The sequence below is a fragment of the Delphinapterus leucas genome, chromosome 15, assembly GCF_059928025.1.
Source record: "Delphinapterus leucas isolate spDelLeu-1000000601 "Yukka" chromosome 15, BTC_Dleu_Yukka2, whole genome shotgun sequence".
Classification (NCBI taxonomy): Eukaryota; Metazoa; Chordata; class Mammalia; order Artiodactyla; family Monodontidae; genus Delphinapterus; species Delphinapterus leucas.
In genome coordinates this window covers 22,342,904-22,367,149 of record NC_143143.1, presented here as the reverse complement: position 1 = coordinate 22,367,149, position 24,246 = coordinate 22,342,904, and the positions used below count along the sequence as shown (strand labels likewise).

At 43.7% G+C, this 24,246-nt stretch overlaps 1 protein-coding gene across 1 annotated transcript in view; it reads right to left on the bottom strand.

The window, feature by feature from the left end:
• Window positions 1–1,445: 1,445 nt before the first annotated feature.
• Window positions 1,446–24,246, bottom strand: part of LOC111171037 (acyl-coenzyme A synthetase ACSM1, mitochondrial) — a 43,684-nt gene continuing 20,883 nt past the window's right edge. Inside the window, exons 5-14 of the mRNA XM_089896042.1 lie at window positions 23,009–23,149; window positions 22,076–22,235; window positions 20,091–20,170; window positions 17,497–17,620; window positions 15,251–15,331; window positions 14,610–14,711; window positions 6,291–6,418; window positions 5,108–5,207; window positions 3,695–3,814; window positions 1,446–2,196 (exon numbers count right to left, since the gene is read on the bottom strand). Of these exons, the coding sequence (XP_089752168.1) occupies window positions 2,110–2,196; window positions 3,695–3,814; window positions 5,108–5,207; window positions 6,291–6,418; window positions 14,610–14,711; window positions 15,251–15,331; window positions 17,497–17,620; window positions 20,091–20,170; window positions 22,076–22,235; window positions 23,009–23,149 (1,123 nt within the window). The 3' untranslated portion in view covers window positions 1,446–2,109. The remainder of the gene's footprint in view (window positions 2,197–3,694; window positions 3,815–5,107; window positions 5,208–6,290; window positions 6,419–14,609; window positions 14,712–15,250; window positions 15,332–17,496; window positions 17,621–20,090; window positions 20,171–22,075; window positions 22,236–23,008; window positions 23,150–24,246) is intronic.

Sequence of the window (24,246 nt, the reverse complement as noted above, 5' to 3'; positions counted from 1 at the left end):
AAGATAGATTCCAGTGTGAGAGTCTCCGAGAGGTTGGCAGGACATATTATGGGCTAGCACCCCCTCCATTTTCTGACCCCTGAGGAACCGTTTTGTGCATGTGTAGTCCAGGAGGTCTCCTTGACCTCAAGAATGAAAAATATGGTAGTCTTTTTACTCAGGCAGAACTGAGCTTCTCTCTGCTCCTGCCTTTATCTTTTCCTTGAAATGTCAGCAGGAGACAAGCTCCAGCTGCTCAGCCTGGAGCCTGTCTACCTTCTACCTCAATGCCAGGGTCTATTCATCCCGACTGCCTGTGGAGGTATCCACTGGAGTGCCAGAACTGTCTGGGAGTATGTGTGTGTGTGACTGTGGTTGTATTAGTCTGCATGTATGAACCTGTGTGTCTGAGTTTCTGTGTCTGTGAGCATCTCGATTGTGAACGTGAATTTCCCACTGCACAGCACTGAGACATTGAGTGTCTCTCTGGTTTTATCGGTATGCATTTGTGTTTGCACCTTTGTCACTGAATGAATGTACGTTGGTTGTGCAAATCCGTGTGTGTGTCTGTGTCTCAGGGCATATGGGTCTGTGGAGTTGTGTCTGTGTTTTATATGTGACTGTGCTGTGTGTGAAGTTGCTGTCTGTTTGGGTGTTCCTGATTGTATCTGTGTGTTTGTCTTCTTTTTGTGCCTGTGTTTTACATGTGACTGTGCTGTGTGTGAAGTTGCTGTCTGTTTGGGTGTTCCTGATTGTATCTGTGTGTTTGTCTTCTTTTTGTGCCTGTGTGTATGTGGCTGTGTTCTGTGTCTATGTCTCTGCCTACATGTCTGTGTGTGTGCGTGTGTGCGCCTCCTTGGGTGTGTGTGGGTCTGCCCTGCGGGGCTGTCTCACATGGCCCTGAGTATGTGTACTTGTGTATGTGTGTGTGTTCCCCCCAGGGTGTCCTTGCCTGCGTTGGTCTGTGTGTGAGCTGTCCATGAACCCAACACCTGAGTCCCCAGGTGAGGCTGGGGGTGATTCTTTACCTGTGCGTCTCTATGTTTGTGATGTCTGTGTATTACCCTGTGAGTGTGTGTATCTGTGCACCTCAGAAGAAGGCAGCTGCAGAGGGGATCTCCCTCTCGGTGACCCCCCAGGAATGGGTGAGAAGGAGACAATATGCGCTTCTCTCACCCCCAGGCTCAGCCTCTTCTTCCTCTGCTCCTTCCAGCCTCTGGTGGTTCCATCTCAGGCCGGAAGGATGGATGGAGTGAAGGGTTAGTTCACAGGACCACAGGCCAGGGGGGTCAGAGGGCTCTGGATGGCAGAGCGGATTACACAGTATAAGGAGAGGTGTCTGGGGAGGACTCCGGGCCCCTGGGGAGGGGCTGGGGAACAAAGCTCCTGGGTCCCTGGGAAGGGCTGGAGGAGTCCTGCAGGATTCCTGGGCCCCCAGAGGGCAGGTACTCACTCACCTGCACTGGTCCAGGCTGGGACCTGCAAGCAGCAACAGCAGCAGCATTATTGGTGGGACGAGAGGCAGTGGGTCCACTGGAGGGTGCAGGTGAGGGATGGTGTGGCAGGCAAGTGTTGTCACCAGGCTGGGCTGCCCTCCCCTCTTCTCCATTCCCCAGACACCACACTTGCCCTGCCTCCCGCCTCACCCCCAGTTGGGCAGAGGCAAGCCAGGCAGGAGCAGACCCCGGGGGCCACATGGACTGTTCCTCCTAGACCTCTATGTCCTGGTCATCGACTGGGTCACAGAGTCTCTGGAAGCAGGAGGGAGAATCAGGCCCTGGGGCAGACTCTGATGGGGGTTGGGGGAATTACGAGGGACAGCATTTAGCACTGGATCTTTCCCAGAATAAATGCACAACAGACTCACTGTGGATGCTGAGTCAGTATTTAATTTGCTTCAGCCCCATTCTGAGCGCTCAGCTGGGCAATCTGAAAGGAACAGGGAACTTGGAGGAAGGATAGTGATTGATATTAATTTAAAAGAACAAAAATGCTGGAATGTTGACACTCCTGGCTCTCTTTCAAGTCAACTCTCTCAGCGTTCCTCTCCTCACCCTCACCATCGTGAGGAACCTGAGGCCGCCAGGCATTTGGCCAACATCACACAGTGGTTTCTGAGTTTACTGCCAATTACATCTGACCAAACTCCTTCTTCCGGAGTTCACTTCTTTTTATCTTGCCAGTGATGGTTTTGGGCAGCTCTGAGACAAACTCCACCTGGTTGAGGATAAAGCAAACACATTCTGACTAAGTCCCCCCGTCATTTTCTATCAACCCTCAGCTCTCCTCCCTTGCCCTCTCACAGTCCCCCAGACAGGCTGGCACCATGTGGGGGCCTTAATGGGGTTCACCATTTATGTCAGATTCTCCTCTGACCTCCTGAAGTTGGATGCAGCCCTTTGATGTACTTTGACCAGTGAAATATGAGAAGGAGTGAAGTGTGCCACATTTAACAGAAAAGGTGGGAGTCATTGAGACAGGCCACACCCTCTGTCCATCTCTTCTAGTACTCTGGGAGGTACCTACATGGTGGCTGCTCCTTTATCCCGGTCCCAGGATGAGGGGATGTGGAGCAAAGGCTCCGGGAAAGCTATGGTGGACAAGTGGCGTGAGCAAGAAAGACACCGTCCTTGTTATAATCCACTGCAACTTTGGGACTATTTGTTACCCACAGTAACATGTAGCCCTTCCTGACTGGTATGCATTCTCTATTCTACTCTCGATAATGCATCAGATCCTGATGTTAGCAGCATGAACTCTGTTGTCAGATACACATGGGGTTGAATTCCAGCTTCTATTTGCTGTAATCTCAGGCAACTTACTTTGAGTCTCTAAGCCTCAGTTTCCTCTCTGTAGACTGGGATGATTATCTCAGGTTGCGGAGAGGATTAAATGAAATAATAATGCATGTAAAGCATTGAGTCCAGGGCCTGGTACACACAGTAAATGCTCAATAAATGTTAGCTATATAGCTTTATAATATGTATAATATGATTGTAAATATTCAGACAATGCAGCAAAGTATTACTACAAAAGAAGGAAATTTTAACTTGTTTTTAAACATATCAGATAGCACTACGTATGTTATTTCTTAGCCTGCTTTTTTATCTCAATAATATATTATTGTGATATTTTATGTTAAAAATGCATTATCAGTTTAAATTACAGAATAATATTAAATTCCATGAGTAATTTCATCATTTCTCTATTGCTGCACAGTTTTATAGGTTGTGCACAGCATTTAAAACAAATGAAGTTGAACAAAAAATATCAGAATGTATTACATATTGTTAGGGTAAATATCATTTTGTTCTTTGTTGTTTGCTGTGTATGTATATGTGTGTTGGGTTGCAATACAGAATGTATTTCTCATGACAAATAATGTTTTTTAATAGTTTGGAAGTTGCTGGTTTGGGTGTCTTTTTCAAATTTTGAAAGATTATAAATAACCTTCCTGGATATCCTTGGGCAATTGTCTGATTTTTTCCTTTAGGCTGACACTCCAACAATGGATGAGTTTCTGACACAGGATCGAGGTTCCACCCGATTCAGTGGGCTCCCTCACACCCCTAAGCTGAAATGCTTCTTCTGCAGAGAAAAATATTAGTGCTCTTGGCTACTTAGGCTTCACCCCAGACACTGTATGAGACTTGAGGCAGTGGAGCCCCCAGAACCACTCACAGGGACCAGACCCCATCCATCTGCTCTCGCTCACCTTCCTTGGGTACTTGTACGGGGCTGTCACTGACTTCACATGCTGCTGCAGCTCCTTGGTGAGCTGGTCTCGATCATGGGACAGGAAGTTTGGGGTCAGGACAATGAAAGCCTTCACTACCTGCAGTGAAGAACCAGAGTGGAGGCTCAGAGAGAGGGGCAACCAAAGTATAGTTTAAGGAGTAAATGCCTGGGACTTCCCTGGAGGTCCGGTGCTTAAGACTCTGCACTCCCACCACAGGGGCTGCGGGTTCGATCCCTAGTCAGGGAACTAAGATTCTGCGTGCCATGCCACACTCCGCGGCCAATAAATAAATAAATAAAAATTTAAAAATAGAGAGTAAATGCTTACTAAATTAATGGGAAAACAAACTGACAGTAGAGCCTTTGGAAATCCCAGGTTCAAATCCCAATACTTCCAATTTCCACTCTTTGCCCTGGAACATTACTTAACCTATCTTAATCTCGATCTCCTTCTCTGCGAAATGGGGAGAGGACAGGTTCATTCCTCACCAGGTTCATGTAAAGATTCCATGAGATAATACACATAAAACGTGAAGCCAGGGCTTCCCTGGTGGTGCAGTGGTTGAGAGTACGCCTGCCGGTGCAGGGGACACGGGTTCGTGCCCTCTTATGGGAGGATCCCACATGCCGCGGAGCGGCTGGGCCCCTGAGTCATGGCCGCTGAGCCTGCACGTCTGGAGCCTGTGCTCCGCAAAGGGAGAGGCCACGGCAGTGAGAGGCCCGCGTACTGCCAAAAAAACAAAAAAACAAAAACAACGTGAAGGCTGTTTAAATGTATTTGTATTCCTATCATTTTTATCATCACCATTTTCACTATTATTTTAGGTAGAGTTCTGTGGGCATTTAATAATAGTTAAGACCTTGTGGGCATTTAATAAATGTTGGTAATTTATTAGTTTCCTATTATTATTTATGTCCTCATTTTTTTTTACTTCACACGGATTGTACATAGAAGGTGTTCAATAAACACTTGTTGGATCAAGGATGCATGCTCTGGAGCCAGAGTGCTCAATTTCCCACCACTTATTAGCTGTGTAATCCAGGCAATTTATTTAACCTCTTTATGCCTCTGTTTCCTTCTCTGCATAAAGGTATTAAGAGAGTCCTTAATTCATTGTGTTCTGTGAGGGATAAATGAGCTGACACCCAGTAAGAGCTGATTAACTGCTAGATGGCAGCGGCAGCAGCATTCACTATCACCTTCATTTCAGTCACAGATGAGGCCACAGTGCCCCCTGCTGACCACATCGTGTAAGTGCACATGCACATCAACCATGCCCTCCCTTCACCCTAGGTCCAAGGCTGGGTAGGTATGGCCGGGAAGTTTTCCCCTCACCTGCCTTCCCAGCCCCACGCCCAGCCACAATGACCTCCACGTCCCGTTCCTCACCTCCCCTCGAATCGGGTCCGGGCTGCTCACCACAGCGGACTCAGCCACCGCTGGGTGCTCTGCCAGGGCGTTCTCCACTTCTGCCGGCCCAATGCGGTACCTGCAGGACCAATGGTTCCTTCTGAGCCAATTCCCGGGCGAGGGTGACCCAGGCCCTCAGATCGCATCTTTTGGAGAGACACATCTTCCCTTGGCACGGAGGGTGTCTGTCACAGGGCGCCAGGGCCTGTGTGATGGGACTGAAATGTGAAGTCCTGAACGTTCCATGCTAAGAAATACAAGGCTCAGGTGCTCCCCAGGTGAGAGAGGAGGTGAATGCTTCATCCTCCCAGAGCTCTGGGGCTTGGCTCAAGCTCAAGCAGCTTCCCCTGGCATGAAAACTCCTTAGCTTAAACATTTGTACAAATTTTACAGCCTGTTCCTCACTATTATCAGCATTGGTTTTAGAAATTAAAAACAACAAACACAATTTTCCTGAAATTCCCAGGAAAACATGTTATTCTAGTGTAACGTGTCATTGTTTTTCTTTATAAATCATGTTCGAGTTAGGAACAACAGACTTGCAGTCAGACTGCCCTTGTTCAAATCTGGGCTGCACCCTGTACTGTCTTTGAAACTTCAGGCAACGTTTTTCACTGGTCACTGACTCCGTTTGCTCATGTAAAATGGGCATAATCATGCGAATTCCTTGGCCATCCAGTGGTTAGGGCTACGTGCTCCCACTGCAGGGAGCACGGGTTCAATCCCCAGTCGGGGAACTAAGATCCTGCATGCCAAGCACTGTGGGCCTCCACACACCCTCCTTCCCCCCAAAAAAAATAAAATTAAAAAAAAAGGGCATAATCACATCTACCTTACAGCACTGGGAGGTGGTTCGTATAAAGCTCTACAGAGAGTACGGTCACATAATACGTATTCCATAAAGGTGAATTTTATTATTGTTGTTTTTATGTGCTTCTGTGACACGTGGTTCATTACAGGAGCACACAGAATAAGCTCCCTCAACAAATAGGGCCCAAAGTCAAGTTTTCCTTCCCAGTGCCTTTAACTTGCATGATGTCTTACTTTGGCTCAGAGCTAGGCTGAGAGTCCATCACCAAGGCATGAAGGAATGTCTGGGCATGCTACCTCCCACCAGGCTCGTGAGGGTGGTACCTTCTGGCTCAGCGTCAGCCACACCTACCCGGAGGCATTGATGACATCATCGGCCCTCCCCAGGAACCAGAAGTAGCCCTCTGCATCAACAGTTGCTCTGTCCCCACTGCTGTAAAAGTCCCCACACTCCACTTCGGCTGTCTTCACCGGGTTACTCTGCAAAGACAACGACACTCCTCTGTCAAAAACAGTGAGTTTAGAGATGATGAGCTACAACAATGAGCTCGGATCTGGGTTTGAATCCTGCTTCTGGCTCTACCTGGCACCTGGGCATTTTTTATAATCTCTCTGAGTCTACTTTCATTACATGCAAGCACTCAATGCATGCCACTGGTCGATTAGGGAACAATGTTCAACCAATTTTAAGAACAATATTTTTTTATTTATTTCATTTATTTATTTTTGGCTGCGTTGGGTCTTCGTTGCTGCACGCGGGCTTTCTCTAGTTACGGCGAGCGGGGCTACTCTTCATTGCCGTTCACGGGCTTCTCATTGCGGCGGCTTCTCTTGTTGCGGAGCATGGGCTGTAGGTGTACGAGCTTCAGTAGTTGCGGCATGTGGGCTCGGTAGTTGTGGCTCACGGGCTCTAGAGTGCAGGCTCAGTAGTTGTGGGACACAGGCTTAGCTGCTCCGCGGCATGAGGGATCTTCCTGTACCAGGGATTGAACCCGTGTCCCCTGCATTGGCAGGCGGACTCTCAACCACTGCGCTACCATGGATGTCCCCAGAACAATTTTTAGAAATAACAACTCACTTTTGTGTGCCACTCCAGTAAAATAAAATTACCACTAGAGCATAACTCTATTTTATTCCCTGTTATAAGCTCTGCATTTACACAGTGGCTGGACAGATGGGAGGTGTCAATAAATGTTTGCTGAATGAATTTTCTTCCCAAAATATTACCTTATTTGAGCCTCAGAGAAAGCCTATGAAGTTGGTATTCTTCATTAAACTTTAAGATAATTGTATATTTGCATGCAGTTATAAGAAATAATACAGAGAGATCTCATGTACCCTTTATCTAGTTTCTCCCAATGGTAACATCTTGAGAAAATATAGTTCAATATCATAACCAGGATATTGACATTGATACCATCCACCAATCTTACTCAGGTTTCCCCAGTTTTTTACTTGTACTCATGTGTGTGTGTGAGAGTGTATCTAGTTCTATGCCATTTTATCACATGTGTAGGTCCATGTATCTATCACCACAGTCAAGGTACTGAACAGTCCGATCATCACCAGGATCTCTCACGTTGCTTTTATAACCACATCCACCTCTCTCCTCTCCCTTCCTCCACCTTCCTTCCCATACCTAACCCCTTGGCAATGACTAACCTATTCTCCATTTTTATAATTTTGTCATTTTAATAATGTAACATAAATGGAATTCTATAGTATATAACCTTTGGGACTGGCTCTTTTTTAAACTCAGTATCATTCTCTGGGGATCCATCCACATTGCTGTGTTCATCAATAGTTTGGTCATATTTATTGCTGAACAGTATCTCACGTTACGGATGAGACACAGTTTAACCATTCACCCACTGAAGGGCGTCTGGGTAGTTTCATTTTTAACTATTATGCATAAAGCTGCTGTGAACCTTACAGATTTGTGTGAGGCTGGCATTTTTTAGCCCGTTTTACAGAAGAGGAAACGGATGTTCAAGGAGGCACAATAACTCACTCAAAGTCACTCAGCTGGGCAGAGGGAGGGTTGGCATTTGAATTTACAGCCTATGCATGTGACCACTAAGCACTGTGTTGGGATTTATCTTCTTCTGGAACATGGAATAATTTTAAGAGGTTTCAGAAAAAAAATCTTTAAACATTAAATTGCATCCTTTATTAGAGTCCCGTCCAATTGGTCTGATTATATTGAGATTCTCGGACGTATTTTTAAAAGCTCTGGAACTACCAAGAGGAAGATAAGTTTCCATTTCAGAGCTTTTTTTGCCTTTAATTTTTTATTTCTATACAGTTTTAAAGGTAACTTTCCATTTAGAGTTATTACACCATTTCAGAACTTTTAGTGAAAATACAAGTTAGCTAGAATTTAAGAAAATGTTTTGTGTGTATTATAGTTATGGTTATAATTGCCTCCTGTTTCTGGGAAGAGATACTGTTTTCCACTTGAGATACCAGATCAAATTCTTTTTTAAAGAAATGCTTTAAAGTAGTAATTTGATTTAAAGTGAAAAATAATGTAAGTAATAGTATAGATGGTGCATGGATATGGCAGAAAATAGTTCACGTGGACTTGAATGACTGAAATTTAGGAGACACCACATCAAAGGGTACAGAAAAAGTCCCACCCCCAATTCATGTACCATTTGAACTGCTGTCCATCTCAGTGTACTCTGATACAGTTGACCTGACACATCCCTGTGGACACGTCTTCCCTGAAGGAAATGATATTTCCTGATGTCAATCATCTGAGGTAGGGTCAGAGATTGGAACCTTGCAGATGGGACTCCCACACCCACGGAAGGAATTCCTTTGTCTCTCCGGGCCTGAACTTCTTGGAAGTAGATCTCAGAGCCATTGAAGAGCTCCTGAATGGTAGGAGAATAGTATCACATCTACCACACAGAGAGGGTCAGAGTCTACAGGGGCACCTAATTGAGTTCTTCACCTTGACTACTTTTAAAAAGTGCTACTGGTGGGTGATGTCAAGAAAACATGGCAAATGAGGAAGATTTAAGGTCTCATTTCCCCCAAAAAACCACAAAAAATGTACAAGAAGTTGAATTGACTATGTACGACGTCTGGGAAAGAGTCAAAGGCTTAAAACAACCTTATAAATACCCAATCAAGAAAAAGCCACCTTAAAAATGGTACAAAGTTTTGTGACATTTTATTCACCCTTGCTCCAGCCTTTCTCCTGCATGGCAGTTTTGGTCTTGAGCAGATGGCAGCCCAGTTCCCAGTTCCCCTGCTCCAACCAAAGAGAGCAGAGAAGATCTCATTTGCAAATTATTGTACACACCTGTTTTAACCTGTCTCAGGATAATGGGAGGACTGGTGCAAGGCACGCAGTTCATGTAACTCAGAATATAAGTGGGAAAAGCAATAGGAACTGTTCATAGGAGCTACCTGGAAGACTACAAAACTGAAAGATGCCTGAGGTAAGAAATTATGGGTGGAGATATACAATAGATCATCAAGGTCTGGAGGAGAAGCTGGGGTGAGATTCTTTCAAGAAATTAGGATATTCAAGACAGCTGTGCACATGGTGGTATTTAGAAAACCATGCGCATACCTGAGCAAGACGTGTGCTCACAAGAGTCCTAAGAAGACCTTAAGGTTGCACCTCAGACTGATCTCTAGGCTCAGAGCAAGCCTAGCTAAGTGGTGAAGGAGTGCCCCAGCACAGATCTAACTTGTACAATGGTTGTTCTCTCCTTTTTGTTGTCATTGGTATTTTTGTTTGTTTGACCTCTTGACACTCAAGAAAATCTCTGTCAAAACATTAGCTGAACATGAGCTAAATGATCAGAAACTTCAGTGTGATCACACATGGCCAATAATTGTCGTTGCAAGAAGAGTTTGGAAACGTCTCAAAACAAACATACTGTTATAGTCCTCAACGGTCAACAAAACAAAAGAACAACAAAACCCCAGACACCCCAACACTCAGGGAAGCAGGAGAATCTGATTTCTAGAGTTACCACATTGTAATAGTGAGAGGCCCAATATTCAACTAAAAATTACAAGACATACAATGAAACAGAAATCATGCCTCAGGACTTCCCTGGTGATCCAGCAGTAAAGAATCCACCTTCCAATGCAGGAGAAACAGGTTCGATCCTTGGTCGGGGAACTAAGATCCCATATGCCGTGGGGCAACTAAGCCCACGCACCACAACTACTGAGTACGTTTACCTCAACTAGGCAGCCTGCATGCTGCAAACTACAGAGCCCACTCACTCTGGAGCCTGTGCGCCACAACTAGAGAGAGAAAATCCACACACCACAACTAGAGAGAAGCCCACATGCTGCAACAAAAGATCCCGCATGCTGTAACAATGATCCTGTGTATCGTAACTAAGACCCGACACAGCCAAAAGAAAAAATAAATTAAATAAATAAATATGTTTTAAAAATCATGCCTCATTCAAAGGAAAGAAATTAATTGACAGAAACCATCCCTGAGGAAGCCCAGGCATAAGACTTACTAGACAAACAGTTTAAATCAAGCTTGTTAAATGTGGTCACAGAGGTAAAGGAAGAAATGGACAAAGCACTACAAGAAGTCAGAAAAGTGACATGTGGACAAAATGAGAATATCAACAAAGAGATGGAAATTATGGAAAGGCACCAAACAGACGTTCTAGAAAAGTGCAATAACTAAAAAAATTCACTGAAGTGTTTGGCAGCAGTTTAAAACAGGAATAAGAAAGAATCAGAGAGTTGAAGGCAGAACAATAGAAGTTATTGGGTCTGAGGAGCAAACAGGAAAAAAACTGAAGAAAAGCAAACAGAGCCTAATGGACTTGCATGACAGCATCCAGCAGACAAACATGTGCATTATGAGAGAAGGAAATGAGACAGAGAAAGGGACAGGAATAGTATTTGAAGATATAAGGGGCAAAATCTTCTCAAATGTAATGAAACACATGAATTTACAAATACAAGAAGTGCAAAGAAATCCAATAAGATAATCCCAAGAGACCCACACCAGGATACATAAAAATCACAATATTGGAAGCCAAATAGAATCTTGAAAACAGCAAGAGAAGTGAGTCATCACATACAAGGATCCTCAGTAAGATTATCAGCTGATTCTCACAGGAAACCTTGAAGGCCAGAACTGGTGGGATTACATATTTAAAGTGCTGAAAGAAAAAAAACTATCTATCAAGACTTCTCTATCCTGCCTTCAAAACGCTCCTTAAAAATGAGGAAGAAATTAAGATATTTTCAGATAAAAGCTGAGGGAGTTCATTACCACTAGACATGCCCTAGCAGATATGGTAAAGGGAGGTAAACACAGAGGTTAAAATGAAAAGACTCTAGACATGTGTCAAATCCATATAAAGATATCTTCGGAAAAGTTAAGTGTGTGGGCAAAAAAGCTTAGCTAACATCATTCTCACTGGTAAAAGACTGAAAGATTTTCTCTTAAGATCAGGAACAAGACAAGAGAGCCTGATCTCACCATTTCTACTCAACAAAGTATTGGAAGTTTACCCAGATCAATTAGGCAAGAAAAAGAAATGAAGCACCAAAATGAAACAGAATTAAAACTAGATCTGTTCACAGATAACATGATCTTACATGTACAAAACCCTAAAAAACTTTCTCTCACACACACAAATTGTTAGAGCTAATAAAGGAATTCAGCAAAGTTATAGGAAAGAAAATCAATGCACAAAACTTAAGGTGCAGTTCTATACTTTAACAATTAACAATCCAAAAAGAAAATTGAAAAAACATCAATAAGAATACAATACTAAGGATAAATTTAGTATAGAAGGTGAAAGACTTGTACACTGAAGATTAAAAATCACTGCTGAAAAAGAGAAGACATAAATAAATGGAAAAGCATCCCATATTCTTTGATTTGAGACAATATTAAGGTGACAATGCTGCCCAACATTATCTACAGATACAATGCAATCCCATACAAAATTTCAATGGTGTTTTTTGCAGACATAGAAAAACCCATCCTAAAATTCACATAAAATCTCAAGGGATCCCAAAGTGCAAAAACAACCTTTAGAAAGGAGAAAAAAGTTAGAGGACTTAAACTCCTGATTTCAGAAACTTACTTCAAAGCTATAGCAAACAAAACAATGTGATATGTTCATAAAAAGAGACATACAGACCACTTGAAGAGCATAGAGAACCCAAAAAGTAACCCTCACATATACTGTCAATTAATTTTAGGCAAGGGTGCCAAGACTATTCAGTGGGAAAGACAGTCGTTTTAACAAATGGTGCTTGGAACCTTGGATGTCCACATGCGAAAGAATGAAGTTAGCTTATATCATACACAAAAATTAATTCAAAATGGATCAAAAACTTAAATGTAAGAGCTGAGCTTATAAAACTCTTGGAAGAAAACACAGAGGAAAATCTTGCCTTGGATTTCACAATGATTTATTGAATATGATATCAAAAGCACAGGAAATAAAAGAAAAATATTGAATACATAAAATGTTCACCAAATTTAAAAACTTTGTATGTCATAGGATACTATCAAGAAAGTGAAAAGACCACCCACTGAATGGGAGAAAATATTTGCAAAGCATATAATTTGCATATCTGATAAGGTATTAATATCCAGCCTACATAAAGAACTTTTACAACTTAGAAACAACAACAGAAAAATGAATAAGCCAATTAAAAATGGGCAAAGAACTTGAATAGACAATTCTCCGAAGATATACAAATGGCCAATAAGAACATGAAAAGATGCTAGTCATTAGAGAAATGTCAATCAAAACCGCAATGAGTTACCACTTCAAACCCATTAGAATGGCCATTATTAAAAATAAACTGAAAATAGCAAGTGAGTGTAAGGATATGAGGAAATGAAAACCCTTGTGCATGTGGAAAACATGTATGGCAATTCCTCAAAAAGTTAAACAGAATTACCATATGATCTAGCAATTCCATTTCTGGGTATATAACCAAAAGAAGGGAAAGCAGGGACCCAAACAGTTACTTGCACAATCAGTGTTCATAGCAGCATTATTCACAAAGGCCAAGAGGTGGAAACAACCCAAATGTCCATCAAAACTTGGTATATACATGCAATGGAATATTATTCAGTCTCAAAAGATGACAGTTTGCTAAAACATGGATGAACCTTGAAAACATGGTGCTAAGTGAAATAAGCCAGACACAAAAGGGCAAATGTTGTATGATTCCACTTATATGAGGTAACGAAAATAGGCAAGTTCTTAAAGACAAAAAGTACCATTAGAGGTTACCAGATGCGGGGAGATGGGGGCTAGGCAGCTATTGTTTAATGGGAACAGAATTGCTTCTGAGGATGGAGGAAATTGTCTGCAGACGCATGGTGGTGATGCTTGTGCAATATAGTAAATTTTACTCAGTGCTACTGAACTCTATGCTCAGGAATGGTGAAAAGGGTAAATTTTATATCATATATATATATAAACCTACAATAGAGTATAAGGAAACCTGCTGTAACTCTTCATCAGACAAACCCTAATTAGCAGGGTTTAGGTCATGCCTCAATAAAAAGAAAATAAAAGAACAGAATATAAGCCAACAAATCTCAATGGAAGAGTGACATGTCTCATTGCCATGAGAACGTGTGAAATGAAGGAAATCAGTGTGGCCATATGCCAAGACATCTTTGCTAAATAAAATATGTTATGTATAATTTTTTTTAAGTCATGGCTTTGTACCATGCCAGTCCAATTTAACGAGAATCTCTGCGGTTGGATCCAAGTATTAAAAAAAACAGAACCCCTCAAATGATTCTAACGTGCAGGCAGTATTAAGAACTGCCGATCTATATACCTGTTACTCTGTGTTCATTTTGCCTTTTATCCAACCTTTACACTGTGCTACTGAGAATCAAGGCTAAGGCTTGCATGATTGCTTCTGGACAATAGTACCACAGAGGGTCAGGGCCCCACCCACCCACCCAAGGCCACAGTGTGAGCACAACAGTGACACCAGTGGCTGTGACTTTGTAGAAAGGAGATGGAGTCTGAGGTCAATTTCAGGGTCTGTCTACCCTTCTACGGTCCACCTTGGAAGCTGAGGATTTCCTCTTAGTGGCCACTGCTAGCTAGGGTATGTCTGATGAAGAGTTACAGCAGGTTTCCTTATACTCTATTGTAGGTTTCTGTAGTCCCTGGATTTCTCATTTAGAGTTTGGGGTCCAAAACACACCACTTTGAATCCTAGGCCTGCCATTTATTTGACATGGGAAAGACACGTAAAGCTTCCAATCTGCAGTTTCTTCCTCTTTGAAGTGGCGATAATAGTGCCCCTGGAGGCTCAGCGAGTATAACAGATTTGTTTGCACCCTGTTGGTAAGTGCGGTGGTATGACGTGAACCCAGTCAAAGCCAGCATTCTTAACCACAAGAGATCACTGGACCCCAAGTCTGGTGGTTCTGAAGCCAGGCTATTTTCTACCCCATCAGTCAGCCCATAAGTGCCAGATGGGTTATGACAGAAAGGGATGTGGGAACACACTATGAGCTTTGAGATTAATTAGAACAGGTTTCATTGACTTGGAGTGAATAAAGGAAGAAGGAAGAAGTCTCAAGATGCAGAGTTGGGTCCAGTCCCTTAGCACCTACACAGCTCCCTGCAAGGATTCTTGGACCGTGTGGGGGCAGATAGGGTGTCCTTACCTCATAGCACATGAAGACGCCTATGGGCCTGGTGGGCTTGATCCTGATGCCAATGTTTCCTTCAGTGTTGGGCGGCAGGATGTTGCCCTTGTCATCAATGATCTGGAGCAAGAGACCTGTGAATCCCACCCTGCAGGGATCCCCAACACTCCTGCTCCACCCAAATACTGCCTGGCTCATTCATGTGACACAGTGGGGGTTATTGGGGGAGGAGGTTGTGGTAGAGGAGCCCTGTCAGAAAATAGAATAAAACTGTCAAAAGTCTTTGAAATCAGCAAATGGTAAAACCCAAGCCACGGGTCTATGTGTTTCATGCATATATAGACATCACAAATGTGTCTTCAAGGTAGAAAACACAGATCAGGAAAATCTAAAGGCACCCGCAGTGGAGAGAGCCGCCTGTGCTACTGCAAGTACTCTTTCCCAGGCTCGGTGCATGAGGCCTCTGGCTGTCCTGGCAAGCTGCACTCACGCCCAGGACATTGCAGTTCTCAACTGAAAACTCCCCAGGAAACTGGAGGAAAAGTAGGCGAAGAAGAGGAAGGGGAATCTGGAGGCATGACTGGTTCTGTCACCTCGTGTCACACAATGGTCCAACCCTAGCCGAGCACTAATGTCTACCAATGTCTTTACCACCAGACCTGAATGTCGTAGGGTGGGATGGCCTTCCCCATGGAACCTGGCTTGATCTTCATCCCCCGGAGAGTGCCACAACTTATTCCCTGTTCACAAAAGAAGAGAACTGGGGTTGGCGAAGCGTCCAGGCTGATCACAAAAACACAGCATCCTTGCTTACAGATGTCATTTGATGCTGTGCAAAGAGCCCTCGTGGAGAAGCTAGAAGGCATCGACCCCACTCTAGTCAGCAGATATTCACTGCACCTGACATGGGCTGGGCCTGAGCCCGGTGCTGGGGCTACAGAGTCCAGTGGGAGAGGCCATGAAGAAGCAGAGGAGTGAGCCCAGGGCTGTGGGCATGTAACGTAGGGTGCGGAGTGCCCACTGTATTCCAGACATGTGTCCCTTTGCCGGGGAGGGCCGTGAGTGTATGTAACGACCGTTTACTTGTAGCTGCCTCGACTGCTTCTCAGAGCTGTGCTGAGGTTATTCAGATTGTTCACGTTGTTCCCCTACCCCCACGTCTTCCTGATGAACCTTATTCCTTCTTCATGGTTCTCGAAATTATCACTTTCCTAAGGTTAAGCGCTTCACACACAGAGAGACCAAGGTTTGAATCCTGACTCCACCACTCACTAGCTATGTACCAAGTAATCCCCCTTGATCTCCTCCTCTGTCAAAGGGGGGTAATCATAACATTATCGCTTAGAGTGCTTGTGAGTGTGTGCCAGGCACACACCAAGTATTCAGTAAACAACTACTACTAGCTATCATTCAGGCCCTAATAAAAGGAAGTTGGGAGATCCTCTTTCTGTGGTATTTTTCCCCACACTTCTATTGTTGCTTGTCTGTTTCCCTCAGTAGATAATGAGCATTCAGAGAATAGAGACTGTCCCATCCATCTCTGCACCCCCAGCATCTAAACACAATACCTACCTAAAAACAACATTGACAACCATAGCTGCAATAGGGGTTAGACACTGTGGACAGAGCTTGTATACTTTCTTTCATTTACCTTATCGTAACCTTGCAAGACTGGCATATTTCCATTTTGGAGATGGGGAAGCTAGACTCTGCAAGATTCAGTGATATGCCTACAGTCTCGAAGCCTATAACTGGCAAGGCTGAGATGTGAACTGGGGTCAGAGCTCCTGAGAGAGGAAGTACTTTCCCCTCTGCAATGTCACTGCTTACCCTACAGGCACGTGGAAAATGTCACAGAAATGAGTGGATAGGTGTGAAAATGTTTGGAGAAATAAAGCCCCATCCGGGTATCGGGGAGTATTCTGTTGTTATGAATAGTTGATGTAAAGGGACTAGTGTCATGGGTGTAGCGCATAGTTACAACCTCACCCTCCCTGTCTGAATGCAAACTGTGAACCAGCAAGGACAGACCTAGAGTCTTAACATTTCTCAATCCCGGAAGCAGACCCAGTAACTGATTATTTATTTGCAAAGTAATGTCAGAGAAGTATGTCAGTTGGGACTAAAACAGCTATTTTGCTACAGGCCCTGAGATGACAGTCATACCTCTGTCAGCTAAAGGGATGATAGCGAAGTAGGGGAAAGTGGCTCTGTCCAGCATCGGAAATGCATTGAAAATGTGTTAGAAGTGAGATACCTGCCCATACTATCATGGATAAAGTCCTTGAGATTCAAAATATGCATTATTCTTTGAATGCCCTGCCCACCTGACTGGTCAGTGATCCTCTTTGGGATCACACTGTGTGTGTGTGTGTGTGTGCGTGTGTGTGTGTGTGTGTGGCGTGTATATAGAAGATCTCTCCTCCTGCTAGTGTCTCACCATCAAAGCTCTGTGCTCTCCTCATAAACACCCAGAAATGAACTAGTGAACTTCCGGGGCTAGCTCCGGCCTGCTCCTGTGGTTGCTGCCTAGGAAGGGACGGTGAAGTGGACAGGACTTGCAGTGCTGGCTTCCATGTCTCTGGAGAGTGCCTTCTATGCCAGTGCCCCTCCTGGGCGCCCTTAATTATAACTAATTATCACAGGTATAGTGGCACCATGTCCTTAGACCCCTTTCTAAGTTTTTGTCCAATAGTTTTCAGCACATTGGTCTTTTGACAAGTTGATGAGCTTCAACTGTCTTTTCTGCAAATTTATTTGGACAAATAAGCCTAGAGCTCTGGAGCCTCCCGTTGGCTTTGAGCAATGCTGTGTGCTCTGCACACACTCATAGCAGGATTCAGCTCATCTGCTGGGCTCAGTGGACGAGCACATCCTGACTGGCCCAGAGGGACCATTCACCTACCGTTTCTGACTGTCCGTAGGCCTGGTAGAGCAGAACGCCTGTCTGTCTTCTCCACAGTTCTTGCTCCTCGGGCAGCAGGGCCTCCCCACCAGTACAGCAGTGCTCCAGGGTGGGGAACCTGAGACTGAGGGGAAGGCAAGGTGTAAACAGAGCCTCCGCAGACTGGGCTTGGGCGCTCTGCCCCAGGCCCAGGGAGAGCTCAGAGCATTGTCATCTGGATCATTCATCCTTCTGCTTCTTTGCTTTCTTACTTGCCTTCTGGGCATTTTACTGGTGGTCAAGTCCAAGTGGAAGTCATTTCCTGTTGGTACCTGTTAACTCATCTGGCAGGGGTAGGTGGTGGTGGTGGTGAGGCTAATGGGTTAAATCAGGGAGATCAGGATTGAATATGGATGTTGATGTAATAAGAGGGAGAAAAGTATGGTTGGAGCACATTCTAAGCATTCTACATGGCTAAGAGGGTTGTTTTTTTATTTTTAATTTTTTTTGCAGTACGCGGGCCTCTCACTGTTGTGGCCTCTCCCGTTGCGGAGCAGAGGCTCCGGATGCGCAGGCTTAGTGACCATGACTCACGGGCCCAGCCGCTCCGTGGCATGTGGGATCCTCCCAGACCGGGCACGAACCCGTGTCCCCTGCATCGGCAGGCGGACTCTCAGCCACTGCGCCACCAGGGAAGCCCTAAGAGGGTTATTTTTATAAACCATAAGGGCTGAGGGATAAGACCCCAAGGATATGCTAGGATGGTAATAGAACTGTACTGCCTTCTGGGAAGAGTGGGCTTATATGAACTGAAGGTCTTTTGTGTTTCTGGCCGGAGAACGCAAATTAGGGGTTGGAAATGAATTGCTCGGGACATCAAGGAAGACCAGGATTCATGTAAGTAAAGAGAAGAAGGATCACAGGTAACAGCCCTGAGAGCAGGAATTTGGGAGAGAACAGAAAAGTCTGCTGTGAATATTTGCAGTAGTTTGCTAGGTACGTTGTGCGATGTAAATCCTCTCATCTATTTTCCCCATGAAGATTTCCATAAATAATACAAAAACCATCACAAAATAATGATGGATTCCCTGAAGGAAATGGGTGGAAGTGATTGGGGTCTCAGTACCACTTTGCACGGGGCTGAGCTGAGCCAGCTCGTAGGGATGAGGGAGGTGGCAGAATCCCTTGTCACCCTCTCCTCATATATACAGAGCCTGTAGTGATGGACAGCAGGGCTGGCTTCATTGAGGGTATGTTCCTCATTCTTCTTGAGCTTTATCCAATGTACATAAAATGGGCAGTCTCCAATAGAGTCAATATTCATGCCCTGGTTGAATTTGTATGGGGTTTGTTCACCATCTCAAGAACGTTGCAACAAGTAGCTGTAATATGAGCTTAGAAATACAGTTGGAAACATAATTCTGTCAGATTGAGGGTTCATGAATAAAATCAAGCTGTATTTCAGTTATCTTCATAAATTGAACTCCTTGATATTTTAAGTCTTTTATGTCTAAAACATGTTAGCTCTGATTCTAAAGTAGCCATTTCAATTTCAGAGTCGCTAAAACATACATAAACAACCATAAGGTTCAAAGAGCAGATTTCAGGTGAGCTAAAAATTAATCCACAAACATGGGGAAATGCAAAAATAAAATTACAGTGTGATACTACATACCCATCAGATTGGCAAAAATTAAAACTTGGACAAAAACAAATATTGTCAGAGATGTGGAACAATGGGAATTCTCCTACCCTGCTAGGGGGAGCATACCTTGGTTCAAAATTTTGGAAAATAAGGTAGTAGGGTGCAATGACAGTGTGACCTAGCAATTCCTCCCCCAGAGAAGATCTACAGCAATGTGTGTTTACGTGTTTATGTACATGTTCAAAAATTCAATGCAGCATTAATCATCAATAGTCCCAAACTGAAAACTACCCAAATGCCCAATAATAGAACTGATCAAAAATGTGCGACTTTCATAAAATGTAATGTTATACAGCAATGAAAATTAACTCCAGCATTATTTAACAACACGGACACTTCTTAGAAACATAATGTTGAAAAAAGAAGCAGATATTACGGAATAATGTACGAATACATGAAGCTCAAAAGCAAGTAAAGTAATTTGTCTAGGGATATTTCCTGTGTAAACTATGAGGGAAAATAAGGAAATGAACACCATAAAAGGCAAGATAGTGGATTCCTTTAGTGGAGATGGAGAGGCATGAGGAGGTCTCTGGGGACACTGGCCATGTTCTATTTTTGGGCCTTCAGTGAGCAGTTACATAGCTGTTTTATTTTCAACAATTCATTAATGTGTAAATGTATATATTATATACTTTTCTGTACGTTTATTTCATAACAAAATGTTTATAAAAGTAAAAACCCACAATGATGCAAGGCTCACTCAGTGTTTCGTTTGGTTCCCTGAATCCTGTTGAAAGAACCAATTAGACTAGCTGCTAAATATCACCACCAACATTTACCCCCCACCACCCACACACACAGTATCCTCAAAGCACCATAGCTAAAATCAGTCAGACCACAGTGCATCAGATTACTTAAAATCCTACCCGAAGATTCCTGTTACCAACCGCAGCCACTTCTACCATACCTGGTGGAATTCTGCTGCAGAATCATTCGAAATACAGAGGGCGCAGCAAAGCATTGGGTAATAGGGTATTTGAATAAAGTCTAGAAAGTTAGGAGAGAAAAAATTTTATTTTTGCAATTAAAATTTAAAACATAGATTTGTTATTAGCATTTTAATTCTGACCTCTCCTCTAGGACAGCCCATTTATTCATCTGTTAATTCTTTCAGTATACCTAAATGGAGCATGAATTCCGTACATGGCATGTGTCAAGCTCAGCGGATGGGTAGGGAGGGAATGAAGGGAAAGTTTTGTTTTGTGAATTTGAATGGTAAATTTTTAATTTAACATTTTTCGTTTTAGTCACTATCTCCCATCTTCAATAGGAGAGACTGAAACCAAGTAATTTTAAAAGTTTATTTTTAAAAATTCACGAAAGTAATAATTGTAAAGTAAATTAAACAATTGAACTTTCAAATGCAGGGTTTGGGGTAAATTTGTAGACTCAGTTCTTTGAAATAATTCAAGCTTAAAATACACTGAGACTGTGGGGACACCCCTTGTAGGGGAAGGAGAATTAGACCTGGTGGGGGAAGGAGAGAGGTGGTTCATTGTGGTTCGTGCAGTTCTATGCCTCAGAGACTGGCAGGATGCAGGCAGAAAATAATGACGGAGAGGCAGATGTTGACATAGGGGCAGGGAATGAGAAGTGGGAGGTACAGTTTCAGGTGCTGGAGGGATGAGCAGATGAACTTAACCAACCAGCAGAAAAACAGGCAGAAACTAGCCTGGAGAGAGAAGACTGGACAGTTTTGAGAGCCACCTGAGTGGATGTACCTGCTGGAGAAATGGAAGTAAAGGAAGCTGCTTAGAGGGGAGGGAAAGTTGAGGGCAGAGCCTTGGATGACTACGGTGTTCAGGGGTGAGCTGGGGGAACAGGCGGTAGCTGTAGCAAGTGGAGAATGTTCTGTGGAGCAATCTGACCTTAAGGGAGGAGAGACGGGGGCTGGTCCGAGGTGTACCAGGGTGAAGGGCGGGTGTTCTTAGGATGAGGAACTTTGAATATGTTTATGGACTGAGGGAGTAGAGTCAATGAAAAGTGAGAGATTGCAAATACAGGAGAAAAGGTTTAATGAGTTAAAGATTAATAGAGAGGGGCTCCAAGCACAAGGGCAGGGAAAAGAACAGGATCGGCAGCAGGTGTCGGGAGGGAGTTGGACGTTGAGAGGTGAAGGGGCAGGTCTGCCTCTGAGACAGAAAACAGGGGAGTGAGCGGAGACAGAAAGACAATTTTTAAGTGAAGAGAAATACGCTGAAGGAGCTCACGCAGGTGACCTCAGTTATTATCATGGTGTATGCATAACAGCAACTGCTGCCACTTACTGAGTGTTCTCTCTGGGCGCGTCTCAGGGCTAAGCACTTTACACACCTTTCCTATGTCATCTCGTTAACATTCCCAACAATTTTGTGGAGATAGTAACCATTAAGACTCTCATTTTACAGATAAGGAAACTGAAGCTCAGAGTGGTAAGCAAACCACCAATAAATGTCAATCATGGGATATGAAACTAGATCTGTCGTATTCCAAGGCCTTTGTTTCTAAATATGTCATTAAATTGAGTAGCCACACAAATACAACATTCACACACCAGCACCTGGCCCTGGTAGAGCCAGGATCCAATATCCAGGAGACCTGAGCTTGTTCTGTTTGCTTTCATTTCTCAAAACGTATATTCTGGTTCCCAGGTCCACAGAGTCTGATCCATAGGTCTAGGGAAACGTTTGGAATATGTGTTTTCTTCAAAGTTACCTCTTGATGTAATTCTGATATGATGATTGATTCAGTGCTTCACACTTTGAGAAACCCAGAGCCAGGGTTATATTATGCTAAGAGTTATACTAAGAGGCTTCTTTGCTAATAAAGTATTTTCTCAGTTGGATCCAGTTTTTGAACTCGAAATGAGTTTTTTCCGGGAGTTTGTTGATATCGAAAGGTTCGTCCTCTTACCTGTACAATGACCTTGGGGTCAAACTGGGGCAGATGATGGACAAAGACTGTAGACCCCGCTGTCCATGGTTCAAGCAGGGACCCCAGGACAGCCAGAATCCAGCCTGTGTCTGACAGGCACCAGAGGACATCAGATGTCTTCAGCTGCAGTAATTTCCTGCTAACTCCAAAATACAGTTAGCCTCAGATACCATTCTGACTACTATACTATCCTCCCTTCTCTCCACCCGCATTCCTCCAGGATTCTGCTACTCAGTTGTTATCATTAGCACAGATACCAACCATCTACAAAAAGCCTTCTCTGTCCCCCTGGTCTGGTTAATAAGGTACAAAGTATATAGAACGTGGTCTGGTTTGAATATTACTAGTTGGGGGATGGAGAGAAGGGAGAAGAGTTTGGTTTAAAATTGATTAAATGGTTAACCCAGCTTCAGCCTCTATGTTTGTTCCAGGTTAGGGCAGCGGCTTGGAGTGGCTTAGTTCCAGGTATTATTTTTCCCTAACAGTTCACGATGGGGAAACTCTATGCCGAATTTGTCCACAATCAAGGAGAGAAGAGGACCTGTCACGTAAGGTCACATTGCTGGAGTATTTTATCTTTGCTCACCAAACCCTGGAACTACTGACAGGGACACAGGGCTTGTCATTTGTGTGGTTTGCAGAATGCCTGCTGTTTCCACCCACATCTCCTCCATTCCTCCTGTAAAGGTGCTCAGGCAGGACCCAAAAGTGCCTCCTTTGTCATTCAGATGCCTCTGTCAGCCTATACTTCCCACACCCTTAGGGGTCTGAACCAAAGAGAGCAGAAAGCATAAACAGCACGGGGTCAATTCCACCAGGAGTTCTTTGCCCATCACATACACATACAAATATACATACACACTTCACCCCAGATCTGTGGCCCAGCTTCTAAGCTGGTGCCCTCTCTCCTACCATGAAGGGAAGAAGGATCGCAAAGCAAGTCCATGGCTGTGCTTTGCCATCTTGGGGAAGCCTGTGGTCCCACTGGTGAAGAAGATGGCCATTGGGTCCAGGGTCTTTGACTTAACACAGCTGTGAACTGGGGATTCTGATCTGCAAAGGGATTCAATATAAAAGGACAGAAGTCATGTTTCCTGTTTTTCCATCCTCTGGGGAAGCAAAAGAAGCAATATGAGTCTTGGAGTCAGAAAACTGGGGTTTGCAACTCCCAGTATTAGGCACCAAAAAAAGTTTATGGGTGACTTGGATAGGTGGACTGACATTTCTTCATTTTAAAAAGTGGGGAAAATATGATGTATTATTTTTAATTTAATAAACATTGAAATAGTATTTCCAATGATTCCAGACAATGCTCTAAATGATCTACAAATAAGAACTCATTCAATCTTCAGAGCAACCCTAAGAGGCAAGTACTGCTTTTATGCCCATTTTGTAGATAAGGGAACTGAGGCTCAGAGAGGTTAGGTAACTTACCTGAAGACATATAGCCAGCAAGTTGCGGAGCCAGGATTCTAACTCAGACTGTGTGATCCATATACTATGCTTTTAGTCACGCTGCTAACCTTGTATTTTACACAGACTAGCTTCACGGGAATTTAACCTCATAAACTTGGTGTTGAAGGATGGGAAAGAGAAAGCTAGGGAGAATGACAGTGTAAGGAATATATATATGTACATCTGCTCTAGCATGAGCTAGAGGTGGAAGGTAGAATCCGTAGCTCCCTCCATCTGCCTCGGTTCTGGGGGAGCTTCTCCTTGGCTGAGAGTCTCTTTCTTGGGTCTATTACAATTGTAAATGCAAGCTTCCTATAGTACTCAGTCAGAGAGGCTGCAAGTAATCCCAGTGCTGGAGGGAGCCCTGGCTCTTGTGCAGAAATGATACCATACTGAGTCTGAGCAATTTAGACGAGTTTTAATGAGTATTCTTTGTTTAAGCTATTTTAATCTAATTCTCTGACTTTAGAATCTAGCATAAGATGTGATTTCACTGTAATATTTGCCCTTGGAGGTTGAAGCAAAGAGCTTTAAAAACTGTGGAAGTACTTCAAGAAAACAAATCCAGCATGGTTTCTGTGTGATATGAAAAATGCCTGAAGACTTGCAGAATCAGCGTTTTGGAGGTGAAGGGGTCTTTCTTACCTTCAGCACTTCCCTAACTTTTCCTTCAAGGCACCCCATAGACACCCACC